This window comes from Boleophthalmus pectinirostris, unplaced genomic scaffold, assembly GCF_026225935.1.
Source record: "Boleophthalmus pectinirostris isolate CB_2022bp ecotype Guang Dong unplaced genomic scaffold, ASM2622593v1 HiC_scaffold_20, whole genome shotgun sequence".
NCBI lineage: Eukaryota > Metazoa > Chordata > Actinopteri > Gobiiformes > Gobiidae > Boleophthalmus > Boleophthalmus pectinirostris.
In genome coordinates, this window is record NW_026571153.1 from 3,922,862 (window position 1) to 3,947,663 (window position 24,802).

Genomic DNA, 24,802 nt, shown 5'->3' on the forward strand with positions numbered 1-24,802 from the left:
TGCATTAAAATAGAGTCCCGCGGCCATTTCCATTGTGGCTTTTTTTGGTGTGTTGTGGCTTTTTGTTGTGTTGTCGCATTTGTATTTGTTGCGGCGTTTGCGTTCGTTGTGACCCGTCTCGGCTTCCGTAGAAACACTTCGATAATTCTTTTAAAGTTGGGTCGAGCTCGCGCTTCAGATAAGAACACAATATTTCTCTCCGCGTGTCAAATGTTGTGCGTAAGCTTATCTTGTCCAAGCAGACGGCGATTATGTCAACAGCAGCAGCTTTCTGTCTTTTCTCGAAGTGCAGATGGAAACCGGGCTCAAGATCAACAAAAAATTCAACGACAAAAGCGTCTCGATCCACAGCTGACACACGTCAAATGAAATATGTTCCACCAAAAAACTCACACGGTCTAAGATTTGTCACTGATAATGACAAAAGTTCTCGAAATTTCAAAACTGTAGTTGCAACTTGGAAAACAAATAATCCTTTTCTTCACATGTGTAACCTGTCAAATGGTCTGAAAACTTAATTTAATAGTTTATGTTTCAGACGTTAAGGCAGGGCTGGGTAATTATTTTTTTCCATTAGGCCACATGAGAAACAGAAAATATTGTGGACGGCCAAAATCGGTGTGTCATTCGTTAATTTGTTTTTCAAAATAAAACCAAAAATAAGAAAACAAACAAAAAATATATATATATCTTCTTCATTATTTGTCGCCAAAACCAAAATGAAAAAACAGATAATGATTTGGTTTTTTTACACTTTTCGATTCTGTGTTTAGATGAAAAATGGAAAAAATGGATAACGGACTGAACCAGGACTAAACCAGGTCCGGGATCAGACCGGAGCCAGACCAGGACTGAGACCATGACTGAGGCCGGGACTAAGACCAGGACCAGGACTGGGACCGAGACCAGAACTGAGACCGGGACCAGGATCAGACCAGGAATGAGACAAGGACTGAGACTGGGACCAGACCAGGACTGGTTTAGTCTTGTTTTAATCCTGGTTTAGTCTTGTTTTAGTCCTGGTTCAGTCCGGCATCGCAGTTTAAGTCATGGAAACGGAAACAGTCATTATCTGTTTTTTCTATTTTTCATTTAAACACAAAATCGAAAACTGAAAAAAACAAATCATTATCTGTTTTTTCATTTTCTCGTTTTTGGTTTTACATTGAAAAATGAATGAACAAATGACTTACAAAATGCTTAGCTCAGTTCTGAAGAATATTAATTGTATTTCTTTATTTTAAAAAAAGCAGTAAGTAAGTAATGATATCCAAATCTAAAGGAACAATCTTTCCACGATATACATCTCACGTCCAAGATATAAGCTTGTCATATATTTGTGACAGTCAGTGTTACAGGGATAACTTAAACAACACTGTCATAATCAACCAAAGGGCCGTATATAAACCAAGAGTTGTACAATGCCCAGGTCTGGATTAAGGGGATTTTTAAAGCATTAAAGGTTGTATGGAGGATTTTTTTTTTTGTTTTTTTTTTTGTTTCAAGTTGTCAATGATAGCATTATAGAGATGCAGTAGCCTTGTAATTATGATGACCAAAAAAAAGAGAATAAAAATTCATCAACTCTGGACGTGGTGGGGCTAAACATTTGCCAATAGATAACGACATTGCCTCGTTATCTGTGAGCTGACAGGCTGTCAATCAATCTCCCTACGTTTCTAGCGTAACTGACTTGCCTGCGCGCCGCCGGTACGTGGTTTACGTACGACTGTCACGCAGTCCACAGACGCAAGACGCACAGACGCTGTTTACTCCACCAACGCAACAGTTCTTAGCGGCTTTTTTTGACCTATATCTTCCTCGCAGTTCGCACAAAGTTTGTTGCAATGGCGACAAGAATCCAGGAGCAGTTCGCCGCAAAAGAAAGTCCGTTTTTGAGGTCGCTGAAAGAAGAAGACAAGGGGAAAAGCAGCGAAGCCAAACTAAGGTGATTCTTGAAGATTCATTCCAGCGATGGCGCAACTGAAGCAGACGCAGGGTCTAAAGACTGAAGCACTGGTCCACAAATTACTCCTGGACAGGAAACTTCTGCTTATTATGAAAACGTACTTTATTTCCAAGAGCTAGTCAAACGTTTTTCAGGACAGGAAAGCGATATCCTATGTCTGAAAACGTAATTTTCAAGGCAAAGAAAGAGTCCACTTGCTGCTGCGTGTTTTAGTTAGTTCATTCGCACTGAATCTCCGCGCACTCTTCTCTGCACCCCTTTCCTGCTCCTCTCCCTGCTGTCCGTTCCGCTCTTCCCCCTGCTCCTCACTTCTCCGGGCACGGAATCTCCGCGCACCGCTCCCCTCTCCTCTCCTCTCTCCTCTCCTCTCTCCTGCTCCTCACTTCTCCGGGCACGGAATCTCCGCGCACCGCTCCCCTCTCCTCTCTCCTCTCTCCCTGCTCCGCTCTTCTCCCTGCTCCTCACTTCTCGTCCGCGAACGAAATGTCCGCACACCCGCTCCCCCGCTCCTCACTTCTCGCCTTGCCTAACCAACACTGTAGTTAGTTGTTTACAAGTCATGTGCAGCACCGGCTGTAAACAAACCTGTTTCTGGCGTAAAGAGGAGGAGGGAGGAGGCGTTTCTACGTAGGGAGCTGTAGGGGAGGGGGGTGGTTTCACGCATGCGCAACATTTGAAAAAGGACAAACAGTTGCTGGATTTCTCGTTCCTTGGAAAATCCTCTATACAACCTTTAAAGAATCTTGAAAAACATGCAACTGATGTGATGAGGGAAAGAACTGATCTGTAACTTCCCCCATCTCCATGAAGATAATAATAATGCCTTTGTAAAGCACTTTACTTGTCAAAGTATCTCAAATCTGTAGTCATATTATTCCTATACTCCACTCTGATGGTAAGACTCTACTGCAGCCACGGCCCTGGAGTGGACAGAAGCGAGGCTCACACACGTCACACTGCTCAGTTCATTTAGGTTTAATCTGTGCAGTATTTACACCAGGGGTCTCCAACCTGTAGCTCTCCAGCCCACTCCAAACAGTTCACCAAGGGATCTCTGAATTATACATACTGCGCTGAATAACTCACATTTGATTGATTAAATGCATATATAAATGTCTAATTTTAAGCCCAATTTTAAGCACTGAAAACTGGATAATGGGTTATGTTTTGTCGACATCGAACTCTACCTCATCTTCGGCTCACCACGGCTCTTATATTTACAAAATTTCTGGCAACCGCTAAAATTAGTACATGGTATCCCCAGGTTTGATTACTACAAATTTAAGACTTTTTAAAGACCTTTTTAAGACCACCTAAATGAAAATTAAGACCAACATTGCACCCATTATGCGGGAGAAAAACACCAAATCCAATTCTAATAATGACCATTCCTCACTGCTTTAAATAACAAAAAATACTTTCATTAAAAAAATCTCATTCAGAACCCATTTTTAATAGTATGCACTGCTTGTAAAATGGCCAAAAAAATCATTTATAACATTCTAAGAAGACAAAGTAATTATTGTTTGAACACAAGAATACTGAGCGTTTTTGTGGATAATACTAACCGAACATTCTTGAAAGCCGTACAATTTATTTATATCCATCCCTCCTCTTTCTGTAAAAAGTGGGTGACCAAAAAACTAGGTCAGGGACACTTCCATTCTGAGGCGACGCAGCCTTACTGAGTTTCACCCCTGTCAGGTCGTTTTTCCACCCGCCTAAACCACGAACTGGCATCTCTCCTCCCCTCTTAACGCTCTCTTCTCTCCGCTCGTGAGTGGCTGCAGCGCGGGGCAGTGGTTTTGCCCGTTGCCGTGCCATGCCCGGCCCACGGGACACCTGCCCTGGCACCACACAGACGCTGCTGTGTCCGGAGGGGGGCCGAGCGGGCTTAGCATGGGGCAGGGGCGTGGACCTGCAGGCCTGGGAGAGCTGCATAACAGAGGTGGGTATAAACAAGCTGCTGTGGGGTAGAAAGCCAACAGCTGCAGTACCAGTCCAAAAGTTTCAGAACATCCTAATTTTTCCAGTTATTTGTTGCAGTTCAAGTCGTGCAAGTCCAATGAAGAGCTCGAAATGGTACAAAAGTAAGAACAGACAGAGGTTAAAAAAAAAAAAAGATAAAAGAACAAAACGCAAGTCCAAGCTCTGCCAAAACTACCTCAGGATAAAAGAACAAGATGGTAAAGCTTGAAAACCTGGAGTGTCCAGCAGCAGCACAGTGTCCAGACTTAAACCCCATCGAGCTGATTTGGGATGAACTGGACAGAAGAGTGAAGCAACCTACAAGTGCCACACATTTATGGAAACTTCTGCAACAGACTTGGGAAGAACTTTCTGAACAATATTTGATTTCTGTTGTAAAAAGAATGAGCCACGAGTGTGTTCAGCTGTTATATCTGCCAAAGGTGGACACTTTCATGAATCAAAACCTAGTGTCTCCGCTCAATTTAATTTCTCTCCAGCGACTAGATCAGGAATCAGAATACACTAGACGATTTGCAAGAACCCCGAGAAGTTGTAGATCGCGCAAAGGCCAATCAGTGAAGAGCTGTGAAGCCATGACGTCAAACTCATCAGGTCTGTCTGGGTCCCTTTTGTGGAACAGCACAACAGTAAGAGATGGATGTAGATGAAGACAGACATTCTGTGTTGGCAACGATTCCCGAGATCGAGGATTTAAAGCCGGAACAAGGAGAATGTTTGGTGAATTTTATCAAGAGGAAAGACGTTATTGTTCTTCTTCCTACGGGATTTGGAGCATTACAAACGTCACGACCAAAACAGCAGCGATGGGTTAAATTAAAAAAAGTACCCGCCTACTGTCGAGCGAACGAATCCTAATGCTGCGAGGTCAGACGGTTTCTACGAAGTGAAACCGGGCGATGAATCAGGCTAGAAAACAGTAAACAGTATAAAACGTACGGGTGTAACAATAACTGAAATATCGTGATATCGTATCATCAAAGTTCTCCCAATAATATCGTGGACCATCACAATATATCGAATTAATTATTAGTTATGTTGCGACAATAACTAAAAAAAAGACAGAGGGAACTACATAGACCATGATCCTTTGTTCCATTTCAGTGCAGATGACAAGAAGAAATAACAGTTCTAACACTTTTAAGTCTTTGGATTATGTCTTGTCAAAGCATTTTAAGAGAAAATAGTTGCATATTCACAGTTTGAGCTGTTTCGCCTCCACAAAATATCGCAATAAATATCGTACCGTGAGATATAAATAGTGAAAATATTTTTAGGTGTGGTTTACTAAATTATTTTGTTACAGCTACAGTTTTGTTGCTTGTGGAGTGAAAGGAAACTCATTTATGCGACACATTTGATATTTTTACTGTTTTTATGATTAAAATGTTTGTGTTTCATATGAACTTTGCACAAGAAGAAATTTAACAAGGCCTTTTAGTGTCACACAATTTAGCCTTTATTTTTTATTGAACCGTATCGAATCGATTTGAAATATATCATATCGAATCGAAAGTGCACTGTATCGAGATATGTATCGTATTGTGGCCTGTGTATCGAGGTATGTATCGTATCGGTAACTTCTTAATGATCCCCAGCCCTACCCAACATATCGTGAGCTTTCCCACAATATCGCAATAAATATCGTACCGTGATGATATCGTATCGCGAGACTTGGAATAGTTACACCTCTAGTAAACCGTAAAAAACTAGAAAAAGTGAGATTTTCTAAAAACTTTTGACCGGTAGAGTTAAAGCACAGAGGAATTTTCAACAAACTGTCAGACTGATCACAAAAAAAAACTTCACTTTTCACTAAAACTAGACAAAATGTGATATGGAGGCGTGATACTGGTTAAAACAATACACTGATTGAGCCTAATAAGATTGTTTACATGCTCGTTTTGACCTCGAACGCCTCACAATGTTTGAACTTTTAGTCATACAAAGGTGTTTGCCCAGTGGTGATTTCAAGGACACAGTAAATAACAGTTACATAACACATCTGGATCTCTTGTGTAAGAAGCTGACTGCGTTTTAAGGAAATAAAGAAGTGCACTTTTCCGTTCCTGCTCTGGTCTCGGTTTAATATCGGGCACTGGCACGTACTCGCAGTCAAAGTATCGGTACTGGAACAGAAAACGGCGCATCTCTAACAGGTACAGACAGCTGAAGAAAAAGCTGAACGTTGCATAAAAACTTCTGGCACAAAACAAACGCTGAATTCCTCCGTTTGTCTGTTCACTGGGCTGTAGGAAGCAGGTGTTCTCTTTAGTGGATAAGCTTCGCCAAGTGCTACAAGCCAAAAGTTTTGCATAGCATTTTAATTTGGGCAAGACAACTAATGCTTTTTTTTTTTTTTTTTTAAGAGCTACGCTGAGCTAAAAAGTCAGCGAATTACAGTTTTTGCCGCGCCGGTTACACGACCGAGGCGAAGCACGTTTCTCTACTGACAATTTGCGACCATCTGGACTTGGCTCGACTTCGACGTTCCATAATTAAAGGTCCAATATTCCACAAAACTAAGACTTTAATCCATGTTAGAATGTTTGTTACTAAGGCTGGGTAGCATTCAGAAGCTGCCGATACGATACATACCTCGATACTTACGATTCAATACGATATATTTCAATCGGTTCAATAAAAAATAAAGGCTAAATCATGTCTGTGAAACTAAAAGTCTTTGATAAACCACTTCTTGAGGGGTGGGATTGAATAAGTTTTCTTCTTCCCACTCCTTTTTGGGCCAATTTTCTATTTTTAGTTATTTTCTGTTGTTGTTATTTCTGCTATGATTTCATGTGTTCTGTTGTAAAATAATGTACATTTCTTATTTGCCCAAAATAAATACATAAATCTTGTGCAAAGTTAATACAAAACACAAACGTTTTAATCATCAAAAATGTGTCGAATAAATTAGTTTAATTCCTCTAAACAAACAACAAAACTGTAGCACTATAATAAAATAATTTAGCAAAACAGACCAAAAAAGACTCAATACAGCAGCCCACGATATCGATACTGTATCATCACATTAAACGATACGATATGTCGATATTTCAATATTTTTGCAGTTGTTACCTCCTCCAAAACAGACCTGGTGTTGGGTTTTGTTCATTCACACATTACCCTTTATTATAATAACCCTTTGTTATTAGTCTGTCTGCGTCTCCAAAGCTCTAAATGCTCTGTTCCACCTTGTGATGTCATGTAAATTAACAGCTTTTGCCTTTCGTAGCTGATGATAATGTCAGTATATTTGTTTTAAAGTCAAATTAAGTCAGAAAATGATTGTTTTATCTGTTCAAATATTAAGATGTGTCAGAACACCACTGTTATTCATTTTCATACATTTTATTTGTGAAAATATTAACCTTAACCGTGACCTTTTACCAGAAGTAAACATTGAGCGAAAGAAGAAGAGAAAAAAAAAAAACGATAAAGAGAAAGGCAGAAAAAGTGTAAAGAAAAAAATTTTGTTTTCAGGTACGACAACAAACTCTTGGTGAAGAAAGAGCCTAATAACATAAATTATCGGAAGACCAAATTAACCTCATTGGACTGTAAAGAAAAGTCGTAAAACTTAAAGAAACGCTACTTAACTATCGCTGGCGAAGTACAGGCGAACATGGTAAATTTATTGTTTGTATTCTGTATTTATTTAAATGTATTATATGTAAAGCTGAGCCTTTTTATCTGTCTTTATTTTAGTTTTCACGGTGTTCACGGAGTCGAAGGTGAACGCGAATAAACACTGACACGCAAGATCGTCAGTACGGAGCGTGAAGAACTTTTATTTGCGAAGAAAACCACACTACAGCTACACTTTTAGTTCAGTAGAGATTGGCAATTCCAGGTCTGATATGATCCAAATGATTCTAGTGAAGGCGTGTGGCGTTTAAAAACACATTGGAGCACTTCCTGTATCACCACATGACATCACAAGGTGGAAAAGACCTCAGAACTCAGTGTAAATGCGCAGGATTTGTGCGTTAAACATGTGTGAACGAAACAAAAACGCAACTCCAGGTCTGTTTGCGATTAAAAAAACAATAATATGGGCACTTTAACGTCAAACTTCTATTCTCCCTCGCTTATTTCTTGTAAACCTTTCTTCGGCGATGCGGTTTCGATATTCTCTGTGCACAGCGGCGGCCGGCCAGACAGTCTGCGCAGCCATTTCCGCTCCTACTTTACCCCTACGTGGTTTTTCGCCGCAAAAAAAAAATCAATAAGCATTTGCTAAAAGACAGAACAATCTATCAAACTAAAAATGAGTTCGTGTGGAAGAACAAGTTCCAAAACAAAAACAAAAATAGAAGTGGAAAGAAAAAGAAAAAAAAAAAGCCCGGTCATAAGTCATGAGTGAGTAGACTGTTGTCAGAAGATCAGGTTTGTCCTGTCTGACACATCACTGCTCCCATGACTCCTACAATCAGATGTGCGTCTTTACTTACGGAGGTATTTGCATTAGGTTTGAAAAGTCGCCAACCGTGCTACAGGATGAACTCTGACTGACTGTGACTACATGAGGGTGACCAGATTTTCAAACTTCTAAACTGGAACACGCCTGGATCGGGATGGTTGATTTTAAGGGGTGTAACGGTTCACAAAAGTCACGGTTTGGTATTAGGGATGGGCATTTGATTACATTTTCTTAAATCGATCGTCGGGAGAATGAACGATGGATTTTCGATTCATCATTGTATATTAAAAGTATCATCATTATTATTACTATTTGCACTACTACCGTATTTTCCAGGCTATTAGTCGCTCTGGATTATAAGAAGCACTGTCTATTTTCGAACTTTTTTCACAAATAAACCGCGTGGGACTTTAAAGGAAACCCAACAGTGTGATGGGTGAGTGGTTTTGTTTGTTTGTTCGTTCACGGTGACTCTGGGCTTTGTTCAGTTGTGGCGTGTAGGGAGGGTGCTGTCTGGGACCAACGGATTGTCGGCGTGTTCGCAGTGACTCAGTTGTTCAGTCGTGTCTAGAAGCGGCACGTCGCGCTCGCTTTTTTCGGTTCGTTCCTCCGTTCCGTTCCTCGTCGGCGTGGAGTGATGAGTGTGTCTGTGGGTGTGTTTTTTTCTGTGCGGTCGCTGTCTGCTCCGTGTGTGTTTGCGTGCGCTGCGGGTGGTGCGGCTTTGTAGTTTACTGAAGTCGTACTGGGACACCTGAGTGGATTTGTGTATGGGGCGCTCTGGATTGCGGCGCACGGTCATTTTTTGATGGGGTTGGAGGCTGCATAAATAAACTCAACTTTACATCATATAAACCGTAACGACTCTAGAGTCACATCAGCCCGTTTGACATTATAATGTGTTTAATGCAGCTTTGCGCAACTCTCACAGAAACAAAACTTAAAACCACTAATTTGTATAAACTAAGCGAAGAAAAAAACAGCTCTTGTGTCGCTGATGTGGTTCAACTTCTGTCGGACTAAAGGACACGACTCAGTGGGATACAGGTTAGTGTGACCATATTTGCGTTTGTAAAAACCAGGACACCGTACGGGAGGTGGGAGGTGGGGCCTCATCATCGACATTGAGCGACTCTCACCTGGTAAAGATTTTTAATGTTTTTCGGTGTCCTGGTGCTTTGAGGTCCCTGGCACCTCCACTGGACACCGAAACATATGTGCTGCTTTGTACACTGTGCACATGGACTCACACTTGTCTCGACCGGGACGTAAAGCAGGGAATTTCTTGTACAAATCTTCGTTAAATGTGCATTTGCGTTTCGGTGTGTTACAGACTGTTTGTGTCTGCTCGCTCCTTCTGAGTTACAGAGAGCTACGAGAAACGCTCAGTTTAATGGCCCAATGAAAGGTCATGAAAACCCAGACATTTACGTCACTTTATAAAAAAAAAAAAAAAAAAAACGCAAGTTGGCAACAAGAGACAACAAAACGGCCTCATATCGCTAAAAATCTAACTAAAAAATCAAAAACTAAATTGTAAGTTAAAAATATGTTGTTATAATTTAAAACAGCCAGATGTTATTTATGTTAACTGTTATGTTCTTTGTATCACACATTCTCAGATAATACGCTAATGATAAAAACAGATCTGTGGTAAATTCATGTATTTATTTTAATGTTAAAATAAGCCCAATTTTTTTTGGGGGGGGGTATTACTATTGTTATTATTATTATTATTATTGATTTATTGATTTATTTTATTTATGTATCCTTATTATTATTATTTATTTTTATTATTTTTATTATTATTGTTGATTTATTTTTTTTTATTTTTTTTTTTGTATGCGTGTTTAGTTAAGTCTGTCTTATTGTGGATGTGACAAATTATAAATAAAAAAATAAAATAAAATAAATAAGCCAAATTTTATGGGCAATTTGTTGTAACTGCTTTACTACAAGTTACAGAGCTCTCAATGTACTGGAATGTGAAATTATTACGAGATCACTGATTGTATTTTTGCATTTTCTCTTGCAGTTTCACTCTGCGTTCAAAAGACCAGCATTAAATCTGAAAACTACAACATCTAACCCAGGACTAGACCAGGACTGAACCAGGACTAGACCAGGACTAAACCAGGACTAGACCAGGACTAAACCAGGACTAGACCAGGACTAGACCAGGACTAGACCAGGACTAGACCAGGACTGAACCAGGACTGAACCAGGACTAGACCAGGACTAGACCAGGACTAGATCAGGACTAAACCAGGACTAAACCAGGACTAGACCAGGACTAAACCAGGACTAAAGACTAAACAGACTAGACTAGACCAGGACTAGACCAGGACTAACCAGGACTAAACCAGGACTAAACCAGGACTAACCAGGACTAGACCAGGACTAGACCAGGACTAGACCAGGACTAGACCAGGACTAGAACCAGGACTTAGACCAGGACTAACCAGGACTAGACCAGGGACTAGACCAGGACTAGACCAGGACTAGACCAGGACTAAACCAGGACTAACCCAGGACTAGACCAGGACTGAACCAGGACTAGACCAGGACTAGACCAGGACTGAACCAGGACTAGACCATGACTAGACCAGGACTAAACTAGGACTAACCCAGGACTAGACCAGGACTGAACCAGGACTAGACCAGGACTGAACCAGGACTGAACCAGGACTAGACCAGGACTAGACCAGGACTAAACTAGGACTAACCCAGGACTAGACCAGGACTGAACCAGGACTAGACCAGGACTAGACCAGGACTAGACCAGGACTAAACCAGGACTAACCCAGGACTAGACCAGGACTAGACCAGGACTAGACCAGGACTAGACCAGGACAAACCAGGTCTAAACCAGGTCTAAACCAGGTCTAAACTAGGACTAACTCAGGCATTAGCAGTGAAACATCTGTCTCATCATTGAATCAGAGTTTAGCTCACTGTCAAATTGGAAGTGCTAACGTCTCAGTGAGGACAGTACCGTATTTTCCACATCACTTTACAAAAATAAAAAAAACCCCGGACGGGTACAGTGTGGGAAGCAACAAATGTACGAAATATTCTAAAAAATAAGTTTCTTGTAAACAGTGGTGCTCTTTACTTTTTGACAAGTTTTCTTTATTAACAGTTCCAGCATGAAGTTAGGGGAAGTTAGGGAGTAGTATGTTTATGATTATTGTTTCACTTTTGGCACAAACTCAAAATAAAAGCAAAATCGATCAGTGTTGATTGACCTGATTTTAATACTGTGCATTTTTGATTCAAATCGATTCAATACGGTGAAAAACAAAGGCTAAATCATGGCTGTGGTACTAAAAGTCGACTAAATCCACTAAGTTTGCGCAAAGTTCATATGAAAAACACCAATTTTACTCATTAAAACTGAAAAATAATAAAAATAATAAAGATACTCTCGTGAAGGTTGCGTGAAAGAGATACTAAAATCCCATTACTTTTTTTACATTTTCAATTTCCATGACTTTTCCAGGATTTCCATGACCGTGGGAACCCTGATTATTATTAGTTTGTACAACCATAAGTGAGAAAAAAAAATAAAATCCTTACATTCTTCATTCTCATTTTGCTTATTTGATACGATCATAAACGATAAACTTCTGTGCTTTCTTTATCATCATTATTTGTTTGTATGACCATAGTATGAAATTATTTTGCTTTACGTAAATATTTGTACAATTCTGGAATCAATGTACATAAGAAACCACATCATTTTTGAAACTATGTAAAGAACTTTTCGAGAAATGTGCTTTTCTGTTGTTTACAGTGTAGTATGTATGATTATTGTTTCTCTCTTGGCACGAACTCGAAATAAAAACAAATCGATCAATCAATATTATCTCTTACAGGAGCTGGCGAGTTGGAAAAGAGGATGCCCTTGCCAAGAAAAATGATTTTAAGCTCCCAGCCCCTCTCCCCGGCCAAAAATCTGCCCAAATCGGCTTAAATATACAACGTTCATCAATAAAAGAGAACGCAGGAAATCACGCTGCAGTTTACAGTTTTATAAGGCTGTTTAGCTGCAGGAGTGTCCTTGTGCAGCTTGTAGGACATAAAACAACACAGAAAAAGTGTGTTGCGGGATAAATATTGGCTTCCAGCTGAGGCGCATTGTGTGTCGATCTGGGCAGCGTCGACTCGCGGCTTTTCCGAGAGGTGAGGTTAATTATACCTACAAATATTTCATTGAAAACAAATGGCTTGAGGCGATTACGCGGCGTGCGGCGTGCGATGTGGGACAGAGTTCAGACGTCACTTTTGAATACACGAACGTGAAGACAGAACACCAGAGTGTGTGGAAGAGCAGCATTAAAGTAAAAATCGTACATTACACAATTTTTCTGAAGCAATCAAACTTGAAAAAAATTCTAAGACAAATAAAAATAACCTAAATGTAAATCATACTACAATTTTTTTTTGTTAAGTTGTTAAGTCAGCCCAGCTTTTTCGGTTTCTATACAGATTATCTTTTTGTAGCATTAAATTTCTGTTCCATTTCTCCACTCAATTTCATTTCTCTCCAGCAACTAGGTCAGGAATCAGAATACACTAGACGATTCGCAAAAACCGCGGACGTTGTAGACCGCACACTGGCCAATCAGTGAAGAGTTGTGAAGACATGACGTCAAACTTGTCACGTCTGTCTGTGTCCCTTTTATGGAACAGCACAACAGTAAACAAAGCGTCGAGATGGATGTAGACGAAGACAGACATTCTGTGTTGGCAATGATTCCCGAGATCGAGGATTTAAAGCCGGAACAAAGAGAATGACGTTATTGTCCTTCTTTCTACGGGATTTGGCACATTACATATGTTACGACCAAATAGCTGCGATTGGTTAAATAAATAAAGTTCCCGCCTACCATCGAGCGAACGAATCCTAATGCAGCGAGGTCAGACGGTTTCCACAAAGTGAAACCAGCTGACGAATCAGACTAATAGTACAGGCCCTATAGGGCAATTTTCAAGTACCTTGAGAAACCTCTAAAGATTAATTAATTTGTATAATTAATTAATTTGCCGGCACGGGTGGCTGAGTGTTTAGCACTCATGCCTCACAGCAAGAAGGTTCTGGGTTCGATCTCCGAGTCGCCCGGGCCTTTCTGTGTGGAGTTTGCATGTTTCTCCTTGTGTCTGGATGGGTTTCCTCCGGGTGCTCCGGTTTCCCCCATCAACACAAAACATGCTCCAGGTCCAAGAACAGTTGATAGTCAAGGTCAGTTAAATACAATTAATTCAATCATTGTGTCCTTAGGCAAGACACTTCACCCACATTGCCTGTATGAAAGTGGTGTGTGTGTGTGTGTGTGTGTGTGTGTGTGTGTGTGTGTGTGTGTGTGTGTGTGTGTGTGTGTGTGTGTGTGTGTGTGTGTGTGTGTGTGTGTGTGTGTGTGTGTGTGTGTGTGTGTGTGTGTGATGGTGGTGGTCGGAGGGACCGATGGCACCGATTGGCCTGGCAGCCGCGCTTCTGTCAGTGTGATCCAGGGCAGCTGTGGCTACAATAGAAGCTTACCATCACCAGGTATAGAGTGAATGAATGATGCTCTGTAAAGTGTCTTTGTGGACAAAAAAAAATGTCTGTGAAAAGCGCTATACAAATAAAGACTTACTTAAAACTTTAACAAAAATATTTTGGCCAGATATGGAACCAAAGGCAGGACTCTAAACTAGAGAATCTAAAAAAAACATTTTTGAACCATCCTAATGGAAACTCCGATAACCAGGACGCTAAAAACCCATCATAATCGGACACTCCAGTGCACGTAAACTCACTCACAGACTGAACTGCTCAGCCTTGCTTCATGCTCCCCTATTTAAATCTTTTTTTTTTTACTTTTTCTGATCATTAACAGCTTGAGCTTTGTTTTCAGTCGCACCGTCTCACTCATTCCTGCTGCGTCTCGGACTGACCTGGTGTTATGTTAGCCTGCGGCGGGCTCTCAGCTGTGGGTGTCCGTCGTCACGCGGACAGCTGTCGACATTTAAGATCACAGGCGGGCTGTCCTGCTCGCCGCCTGAAGGACCCGCGCCCGCCTCTTTATGCGGAGGGAATCCCGGCCCATTATCATTCATTCCTACGAGACGAGCGAGAAGTCCCTGCGGCGTCGGGGCGTTCAAAGGGCAAAGACGACGGTGTGAATGTGCCTGGGGAGAGGTGTTCGGTGTGAGGAGGGATGAGGTTTCAGAGGTGACGGCTCGTGTAGTTAAAAGGTCAAGACGAGAGCGTTGCTGAGGGTAATATTTGGTTAAACCTGTACCTGTTGAACTGGTTGAGACGAGGACCAGATTTTAAAGCACTAAGATTGTGCATTTGTGGTGTGTTACGCAATTTACACTCATGCATGTTCCTACAGAATTTTAATTTAAGATAATATTTCACAGTTTATTGAATTCTTAACCCTTCAAGACCTGAAGGCAATTTTATTACATTTGTCTTCGTCTGGATTTTTTTTTTAATTTTGCTTTTAAAACTCTCCCTTTTACCCCCAAATGAAGTTTTAAGCATCATTTTATTCAGTACAAACTATTATTTGACAATCTGCTGCTGTAGTTGTGTCATATGGCTGTAATAAAAGCAACAGGACAGGACAATAAATACAAAAACAGCAAATAAAATTCACACTCTTTCATACAAAACACACAGCAAACATGTGTAAACAACTTTTTGGGTGTAAAAAAAAAAGTTTAATTTAGGGCCTTAGCTACAAAAGTGTAAAATATCAAGTCTGTAAATAAACTAAAAATATCCTTATTGCCTCAAAATAAAACAAAAAAGTCGTGGAAAGAGCTGGTGTCAGGTCCAGGGCTCAGAGCCACATCACTTCCTGCATTTCCATGGTGTTTATTACATTTGGATTTGTACATTTAGACTTGGACAAATAAAAATAACAAAGGACGCACAATTACTCAGACCAAGAGGCGTAATTTTCCATTTGTTTGAGAAATAACTGCACTTAGAGCGACTTTTTTAGTTGTTACGAACACAGACGCTCAGAGCAGTCGAACATTTTGACTCACTACACTCTTTGGCAAAGTTTGGGCCGATCAAAATGGACGGAGCGCAAGAGTTTGGCAAAAACAAAATTCCTATTGAACACTCGTTTTCCCCACGTCATCACGCAGCGAGTGACGTGGGATAATGCCAGAAATATGCTCAGAAAGCCGCAACTCTCAACTTTTCAAAGGGAAAAAAAGCAAGTTTCCATCTTTTATGGTTTGATTATGTGCAGTTATATAAAACCAGGTATATATGATACCGTCAGTCTGGAAGGGCTAAAGTTATAACTGTCCATGATACATTACAAAAAATAAGTTTTGTGTTTGTTTATAATTAGGGACGGGCATTTGATGAAATTTTCTTAATCGATCGTCGGAAGAATTAACAATCGATTACAGATTAATCATTAACGTTTTTATATTAAAATGATCATCATTATTATTACTATCTGCACTAATCTGCATAAATAAATTCAACTTTACGACATATAAACCGTAACGACTCTAGAGCCACATCAATTTGTTTGACATTATAATGTGTTTAATTCAGTTTTGTTCAACTCTCACAGAAACATATATATATAAACTCAGTGAAGATGAAAAAAAACAGCTCTTGTGTTGCTGATGTGGTTCAACTTCTGTCAGATTAAAAGACTCAGGTGAATACAGGTTAGTGTGACAAGATTTGTGTTTGTCAAAACCAGGACACCGTGGGAGGTGGAGACTCGTCATCCACATTGAGCGACTCTCACCTGGAAAAACTTTTTCCCACTGGACACAGAAACATATGTGCTGCTTTATACACTGTGCACATGGACTCACACTTGTCCCGAATGCAACGGAAAGTGTGGAATTTCTTGTGCAAATCATCGTTAAATACGCATTTGTTCTTCGTTACGTTGCAGACTGACCGACCGTTTGTGTCTCGCTCCTTCTGATGCAGAGACACATGTACACACCTGTTTGGTCACGACACACACAGCAACATACATTGTTTGTCGATTAAAATGAACGTAATCGATGAAATTCTTAATGATCAATTATCGATTAATCGACAAATCATGCCCATTCCTATTTATAATACACAGAACTAAGATGTAACACTAAACATTTGACTAACCCTCTGTCCTGCTAAAAGCTCAAAGCTGCACCAACTTAACTCATATTTTATCTAGCAGAGAATCCACTATTGTTTGCTTGCCTCCATGGAGACGTTACATTTCCATGGAGAAAATCAAGTGACATAACCAGGCCAAGTTACGGGTGTGATCCATGGAGAGGCGAATCCGGTCACAGAAATAATAAATGTTAATCTTGTGTCATTTAAGTAAGAGTAAAAATACCTGTAATGCAGGTAATTATAGGTTTAATGCCGTATTGTGGAACACTCCAGATAAAGCATTAACATCTCCATGGGACAAGCAGAGAACGGCATCGTACTTAAATAGTGTTTCTTGTGATAAGCACTGGCAAAATGACAGTATTCCATTAAATCCTATAATGAAATGGTGAATTGACGAGTTGTAATTGCGATGTCATAATTTGCAGTGACATCCCGCTGGGGTATTGTCAATAGGAGTGTGCAAAAATACTGAAATATCAGTGATACAGTATTGATATCGTGGGCTGCTGTATCGATATATATATCACCAAGAATATTTTACTAAATTATTTTGCTACAGTTTTGTTGCTTGTTTAGACGATGGAAACTCGTTTATGCGACACATTTGACATTTTCACAGTTTTGATGATTAAAATGTTTGTGTTTCTTATGAACTTTGGACAAGAAGTGATTTAACAAAGACTTTTTGTATCGCAGACATGATTTAACCTTTATTTTTTATCAAACAGCATCAAATCGATTTGAAATATATCGTACAGAATAGTAATTTCACTGTATCGAGGCATGTATCGTTATCGGCAACTTCTGAACGATACCCAGTTTTAATTGAGCATATATGTCTATGACGGGGATGTTCAGCAGTTACCGTGGTGACGCGACGCACACATTAACGCTTCAAAATTGTTTTAAGATCCAAGTCTGAAAACGTCAAAGTAAAAAACACAAAATGGATCCAAAAAAAAAAACTGATTTCCAGAACCTTTCATGACCCGGTTTAGGAGTTTGAATTTCAACAACAACAAAAAAAAAACTGAAAAACTCTTGGCTGGTGCTGGATTTTAATGCGATTTACCGGTAATTACAAATCTAAGTTTCGATTTGACTTGGCAGAAGTATGAAATCATAACCCTGTGTATTGTTTCAGACATTAATCAGTTCCTTATATTAGTTTCAGTTCATATTTCAGTCTTCTCTCAGAACGTTAATGCCCCTGGAGTTGTTGTAGCGTGCGCTCGGAACAGCCTCCTATTTTTAAACATATAATCACAATTTAATTTTTTTCCACAATCGCGCGGCCCTGCGGAACGAGCCGGAGAACATCTGGAAGCCTTCAGAAGGGTTTCCATCCAGCTCCAAACTTCCGCACGCTCCGATCTGCTCCGACACAGAAACAAAGATCAGGAACTGGACTGAGCGTAAACACGGGCGAAAAGCAAATACATCAAGTGCGAGAGTATTGATTTCCGAGCGTAAACAGGAACAAAACCGACCGAGGAGAAGCGCTGGAGGCACAGTTTGCATGTTCTGCCTGTCTCTGATTGGAGTTCTTCGCTCTAAACCCTCAAAAACGTGCAAAACAGGATAATCTTTCAGCGTCAAGTTGTTAAGACAATAAACCCAAGACAAATATTGGAAAATGGAGATGGGTCCTCAGTGAAGTTGGCCCCTGATTAAACATCCAACCCCTCAAAATGTTTATAAAAGCTTCAAAACAGGTCGAAAATTATAATATAATAGAGCTGGGTATCATTAAGAAGTTGCCGATACGATACAGTGAGCTTTCAATTCGATACTACATGGTTCAATAAAAAATAGAGGCTCAAAAATCATGTCTGTGATACTAAAAGTCTTTGTTAAACCACTTCTTGTGCAAAATTAATATGAAACACAAACATTTTAATCATCAAAACTGTGAAAATATCAAATGTGTCGCATAAACGAGTTTCCTTCCTCTGAACAAACAACAAAACAATTTTGTAAAATATATCAAAAAATGAGGCTGTGCAATTAATAGAATTTTGATCGCGAGTTCGAGTTGTGTGTCAAACGATCTCCAAACTCATAAAGTCGAGTTGAAACGATTTAAAGCTTAACAAAGTTTATTTTGGAATATACTTATTTATATTAAAAAAAATATATATATTTTTTAACATAGAGATTGTAGAACAGCTGGATATAAAGTTTATTTTGGATACATTTATGGTTTTCTGCCTTTATTTCATGTTCAAAGTTTATTTTATTCTTTTTTTTTTTTGCAAAACTGCAAGGTTCATATTTGTAGCCTATATTTATTTTCAGTTTTAAAGTTTTGAGTAAATTATCAATAACAAAGTGTTTTTTGCTAGAGAAATGCTGAATAAAAGCATCGTGAAACTAAAAAATAATCGTTTGAATAATCATGATTGACCAAAATAATCGTGATAATGATTTTTTTTTTTTTCCATAATCGAGCAGCTCTACCAAAAACAATCCTCTTGGTGATATATCGAAACAGCAGCCCATGATATCGATACTGTAACAGCACATTAAACGATACGATATAACGATATTTTGATATTTTTGCACAGTCCTATTTTTTAAGATTACAACATGGATCAGAAAACAGCGCAATCTGGGCCCTTTAAGGTTTTAAGGCGGTAAATATCAGGCACAAAGCCTTTCTCGATTTTTAGTAACACAACTCCCTCGCAGTCGATCCGTCTCATTATCCCGGCCAAACAAATCCATGTGCATCCACTCCCCGGCCTGACCAACACAAAATCAATAGCTGAATGTTTGCCCGCTGTCGGCCGGCCAGTCCCGATGTTTACGGAGGACACTGAAGGCAGCGCTGTTCGGACAGTGAGCGACAGGTGAACGGGACGTGGGATTACCTAACTCGGGCCAATATTTAGTAATGCAAGTCACCCACGCCGCTCAGCCCGACACAAAACAGCGGCCGGGCAACGCGCCAAGAAGCCAATGTTCTTAGAAAGTGTTCAAACGGATTAAAAAAAACGAGATGGGATTGATTTAGGAAGTGCGTTGAACACTTGATTGTGCTCCTCTTTTCATGGCTGTTTGAACACAGGTCTAAATAATGCACAGGAGCGGAGTAGAGTTAAGAGTTTATCGGGTTACGTATTGATGGAAGGTGATGGCCGTCTGTAGGAGAGTGGAAAGCAGGTTCAGAAATGTAAAAGAAAGTTGGTTAATAGGTGAAAGATCATGGCGTACTTGGTTAAGCACAGAGAACATTAACAATAAATTAACCATTCCCATGTTAAATCAAGTTTGTATTTTGGCATCACATCTATTTTTTTAAACACAGTACAAAAAAAACTAAAAATAACACAACTCAAAATGTGTGGAGTCAAAATTCAACTTTTTTTTATCATTTTGTGTCAATTCTGGAACTGTTCATGGCTGATTATATCACTGCTATTTTAAGGGTCGATATACAATTCTGATTTTGTACAACTTCTATACAGCAATGCTTTTTAAAAGAAAAAATAAAGTAACTCACTTATGATGTTATGCAAAACTAAACTAGAACTAAATTGGGAACTAGTCCTGGTTTAGACAGATTGCCAATATTTCTGGGTAGATACACAAGGGAGATTCTGAACATTTTCCCTAAATTATCCAGTTTAACCTCCACTCTCATCCATAAGAGAGCTGCAGTCACATTTTCTGCAATTATCTTATTAACTTAAAATACAATTTTGTGTGAATTTTTAGGCAGTAGGTCGCCCTGTGCTGGAGATTTAGGGCCAAAAGCCAATCGCCACATTAGACAAAAGTCCAAATATCAGCCTGATGTATCGACCAAACAATATATCGGCCGATCTGTAATGTAAATTGTAGCTCAAAATCAAATAGAATAGTCCACAGTTGTCAAGAACTACATATAAAACTTTTACACGACTATACAATAATGTTTTTTTAAAGAAAAAACAAACATGTGCAGTTACATGCAAAACTAAAATAGAACCAAATTCGGAACTTGTCCTGGTTTAGACTAGACTAAAACAAGACCAAACTAGATCTACATCTGAACTAAACTGTCCTGAAACCAGGACCCAACAACAACAAATGTGAATGCACCTTTAGAAATGACTGTGTACTGTACTTTCTGTACAGATTTGACAGAACAGAAGACCGGCTGAGGTCGATATACAAGGCAGATTCTGATCATTTTCCCCAAATTATCTAATTTAACCTTCACCCTCATCGTTAAGAGAGCTGTAGTCACATTTTGTGCAATTATCTCTTCATATTAAAATGTTAAAATAAAGTTTCTACTGGAGATTTAGGGCCAATAACCAATCGATACATTAGATAAAAGTCCAAATATCAGCCCGATGTATCGACCAAACAATATATCGGCCAATCTGTAATGCAATTATAGCTCAAAGTCAAACCAAATAGTAGCCACTCTGGCACCTAGGAATCAGAATACACTAGACCAGGGGTGTCAAACTCATTTTGGTCCGGGGGCCGTATCCAACCTACTTTGATCCCAAAGGGGCCGGATCAGAAAACTGATGTCATATAAACCCCAAAAATAACAATAAGTTCAAATATTTGTGCAGAGAAACACAAATCTATTACAGAAATCTTTTTTAATTGATGAACTCTTTCTTATTATAGTATTATAATATTATAATATTATGAACAACCTGAAACTTTAAGAAAAATTCAATTTCAACACAATATTTTAACATTAACTTGTATGTAAATAGGAATAAGGCAATTTTTGTTGTAAAATCCTGCACTCGGCTCCACTTTTCTCATGTTGGACATTTTTCTGATGAGGGTGTCACGGTCAACAGTCAAAACGATCGTCCTTTAAGAGCATCTGGAAAGAGACAAGTCTTCATTTGTGCTGCTCTGGTGGGAGGGGCCACGTACAGAGACGCTGGAGACGCTGCTGTGACAAACACCACAGAAAATTAACAATATTTTAAAAGAAAATATAATTACAATATTTTAGTAGAAAATCACTCAAGGGCCACATTAAAGGTCTTGGAGGGCCAGATCTGGCAGCCGGGCCTTATGTTTGACACCTGTGCACTAGAGGATTTGCAAAAACCCCGAAGTGCAAATTCGGGCACCAGCCAATCAGCAAAGAGCCAGACATTCAGTGCTGTTAACCATTCCCAACATCGAGGATTTAAAGCCAGAACAAAGAGAATGTTTGGTGAATTTTATCAAGGGGAAAGACGTTATTGTCCTTCTTCCTACGGGATTTGGTGCATTACATACGTCACGACCAAACAGCAGCGATTGGTTAAATAAAAAAGTACCCGCCTACTGTCGAGCGAACGAATCCTAACGCTGCGAGGTCAGACGGTTTCCACAAAGTGAAACAGTCTGATGAATCAAGTTTACCAAACAGTGCACTGTAGTCAAGAATTCCATATAAAACTTTAATACAACACAATAAAGTAACCCACATTTCCTGTTATATGCAAAAAAAACTAAACTAGAACCAAACCAGGTCTACATCTGGGCTGAAACCAGGACCCAACAACAACAAATGTGAACGCACCTTTAAGAAATTAGAAAATGTTTATCATCATGTATAATCTGGATAATCTCTTCCGTCCGATGTAAAACGTGTGTACATTCTGTCCATATTTGCCAGTACACGATCATATCTGTGTAATAAAGTCCAGAAACACCCCGAAACTTTGAGACGCAAACAGAGCGCGAACTGAGCCCAATAATCGCCTGCCAGTACAGCCCTGGGCCTGTGTCAACAACAAACACACAGAACCACAGTATTCACCGCAGTACATGTACACTACCCCGACTACCAGTGTTGGGGAGTAACAGATTACATGTACTGGAGTTACGTAATCAGAGTACAAATTGTGAGTAACTGTATTCGGTTACAGTTATTGTTTCAGTGAGTGGGAATTGGATTACAGTTACTTTGTTGAAATAAATGGATTACACGGCGGGATTTTACTGTTTTCACATTTTGGACTAAACCAGGACTAAACCAGGACTAAACTAGGACTAAAACCAGGATTAAAACCAGGACTAAACCAGGTGTAAACTAGGACTAAACTAGGACTAAAACCAGGACTAAACCAGAACTAAAACCAGCACTAAACCAGGGCTAAACCAGGTCTAAACCAGGTCTAAACCAGGTCTAAACTAGGACTAAACTAGGACTAAAAGTAGGACTAAAGTAGGACTAAAGCAGGACTAAATCCAGGACTAAATCCAGGATTAAATGCAGGACTAAACCAGGACTAAACCAGGTCTAAAACCAGAACTAAAACCAGAACTAAAACCAGGAATAAACTAGGTCTAAACTAGGTCTAAACCAGGTCTAAACCAGGTCTAAACTAGGACTAAACTAGGACTAAAACCAGGACTAAAGTAGGACTAAAGCAGGACTAAATCCAGGACTAAATCCAGGACTAAATGCAGGACTAAACCAGGACTAAACCAGGTCTAAAACCAGGTCTAAAACCAGAACTAAAACCAGGAATAAACTAGGTCTAAACTAGGTCTAAACCAGGTCTAAACCAGGTCTAAACTAGGACTAAACTAGGATTAAAACCAGGACTAAAGCATGACTAAATCCAGGACTAAATCCAGGACTAAATCCAGGACTAAACCAGGACTAAACCAGGAATAAACCAGGAATAAACCAGAACTAAAACCAGGAATAAACTAGGTCTAAACCAGGTCTAAACTAGGTCTAAACCAGGTCTAAACTAGGTCTAAACCAGGTCTAAACTAGGACTAAACCAGGACAAAAACCAGGACTAAAGCAGGAATAAATCCAGGACTAAAACCAGGACTAAACCAGGATTAAACCAGGTCTAAACCAGGACTAAACTAACACAATATGACACTAACAGTAGATGGACATAATTTAAAGCAGCAGTGATCTCGTATAAAAATCATTTCTCTATCAATAATATTTTTAATCTGGTCAAGTAAAGACTGAACAAACATGACTTTCCAGGATGTGGTCGCTACATTCATGTCGTTTTAAAAAGCATGACAATATCAAGTAATCCAAAATACTCAGATTACGTTACTCACTTGAAGTAATTTAACGAATTATGTTACAAACTACATTTTACAAGTAACCTTCCCAACAGTGCCCCGACTACAGCAACTTATTCCAACTTTACACCATCTAAAATAAGTTTGGGAGCGAATACACACGCTATTAAAGCCGTGTAACATTTCGTAACGACGCTACATCCGATGAGAGATCTTTAAAGTTGATAGTTCTTCTTTGCCAATGTACATGACCTGCATTTTTAACAGGTGACAGCGGCGGAATGTTGAAATATAGTGGCGTGAAAATGATTGGTGACACAAAGGAGGGTCGGTGACGTCTCCAAATGGGGTACAAGGAGTCCACAACTTTGGCACCGAACATAACCTATCCATTCCGTAACTACGCGCTGTTTATGAGCCAAGGGGAGAAAAGCAATTCAAAACAAACACATTTAAGACATTTTTTTCCCAAAGCAGGTAGTGGGGAAAATGCCATACATGGAGAACAAGCACAGAGAGAGAAAAAATTAGGCGGAGGCTTGACGCGAGGTCCGACCAAAAAAGAAGAAGAAAGCCAGTGCGCGCGTAAAGCTGTGCCGAGCGCGCTTCGTACCGGAGGAACCCCGAGCAAAACGGTGGAAAAACGCGGAGGATTCGAGCGCGATCTTACCCTCTAGAAGCCTGGAAATGAGCGAGTCCACGTCCAACTCCCCCTCCGCCATTTCTGTAGCGCAGAGCAGTGGCCGCCGCCGCAGTGTGGAGCAGCAGAGCAGGAGCAGCCCGACGACGGCACGCACGACGCACGCACGCAGGCACGCCCACTCAGGACACGCCCACCGACATACAACAACCGTAGAACCATAAAAAAAAAATAAAATATATAATAATAAAATAAAAGATAATAATAATGTAACAATAATATATAAGGATTTAATGAAATATGACAATATAATAATATTAAAAAATAAAATATAATACTTTTTTTTTTTATAGACCCATGACAACAACCCCCTCGAAGGACACGCCCACTTATGTACAACAACCGTAGAACTGTAATAAAATTAAAATATAATAATAAAATAAAAGATAATAATAATGTAACAACAATATATAATGATTTAATGAAATATAACAATATAATAATATTAAAAAATAAAATATAATACGTTTTTGACTGCATGCATCCATGACTCCCCCGAAGGACACGCCCACTGACGCTCCACGTTTCCTGTGCGTGGAATTTATAAACAGTGAACAA

At 39.6% G+C, this 24,802-nt stretch overlaps 1 protein-coding gene across 1 annotated transcript in view; it reads right to left on the reverse strand.

The window, feature by feature from the left end:
- Positions 1-24,351, reverse strand: part of LOC110168800 (serine/threonine-protein phosphatase PP1-beta catalytic subunit-like) — a 75,350-nt gene extending 50,999 nt beyond the window's left edge. Inside the window, exon 1 of the mRNA XM_020934289.2 lies at positions 24,215-24,351. Coding sequence (XP_020789948.1) covers positions 24,215-24,266 — 52 coding nt within the window. The 5' untranslated portion in view covers positions 24,267-24,351. The remainder of the gene's footprint in view (positions 1-24,214) is intronic.
- Positions 24,352-24,802: the final 451 nt, after the last annotated feature.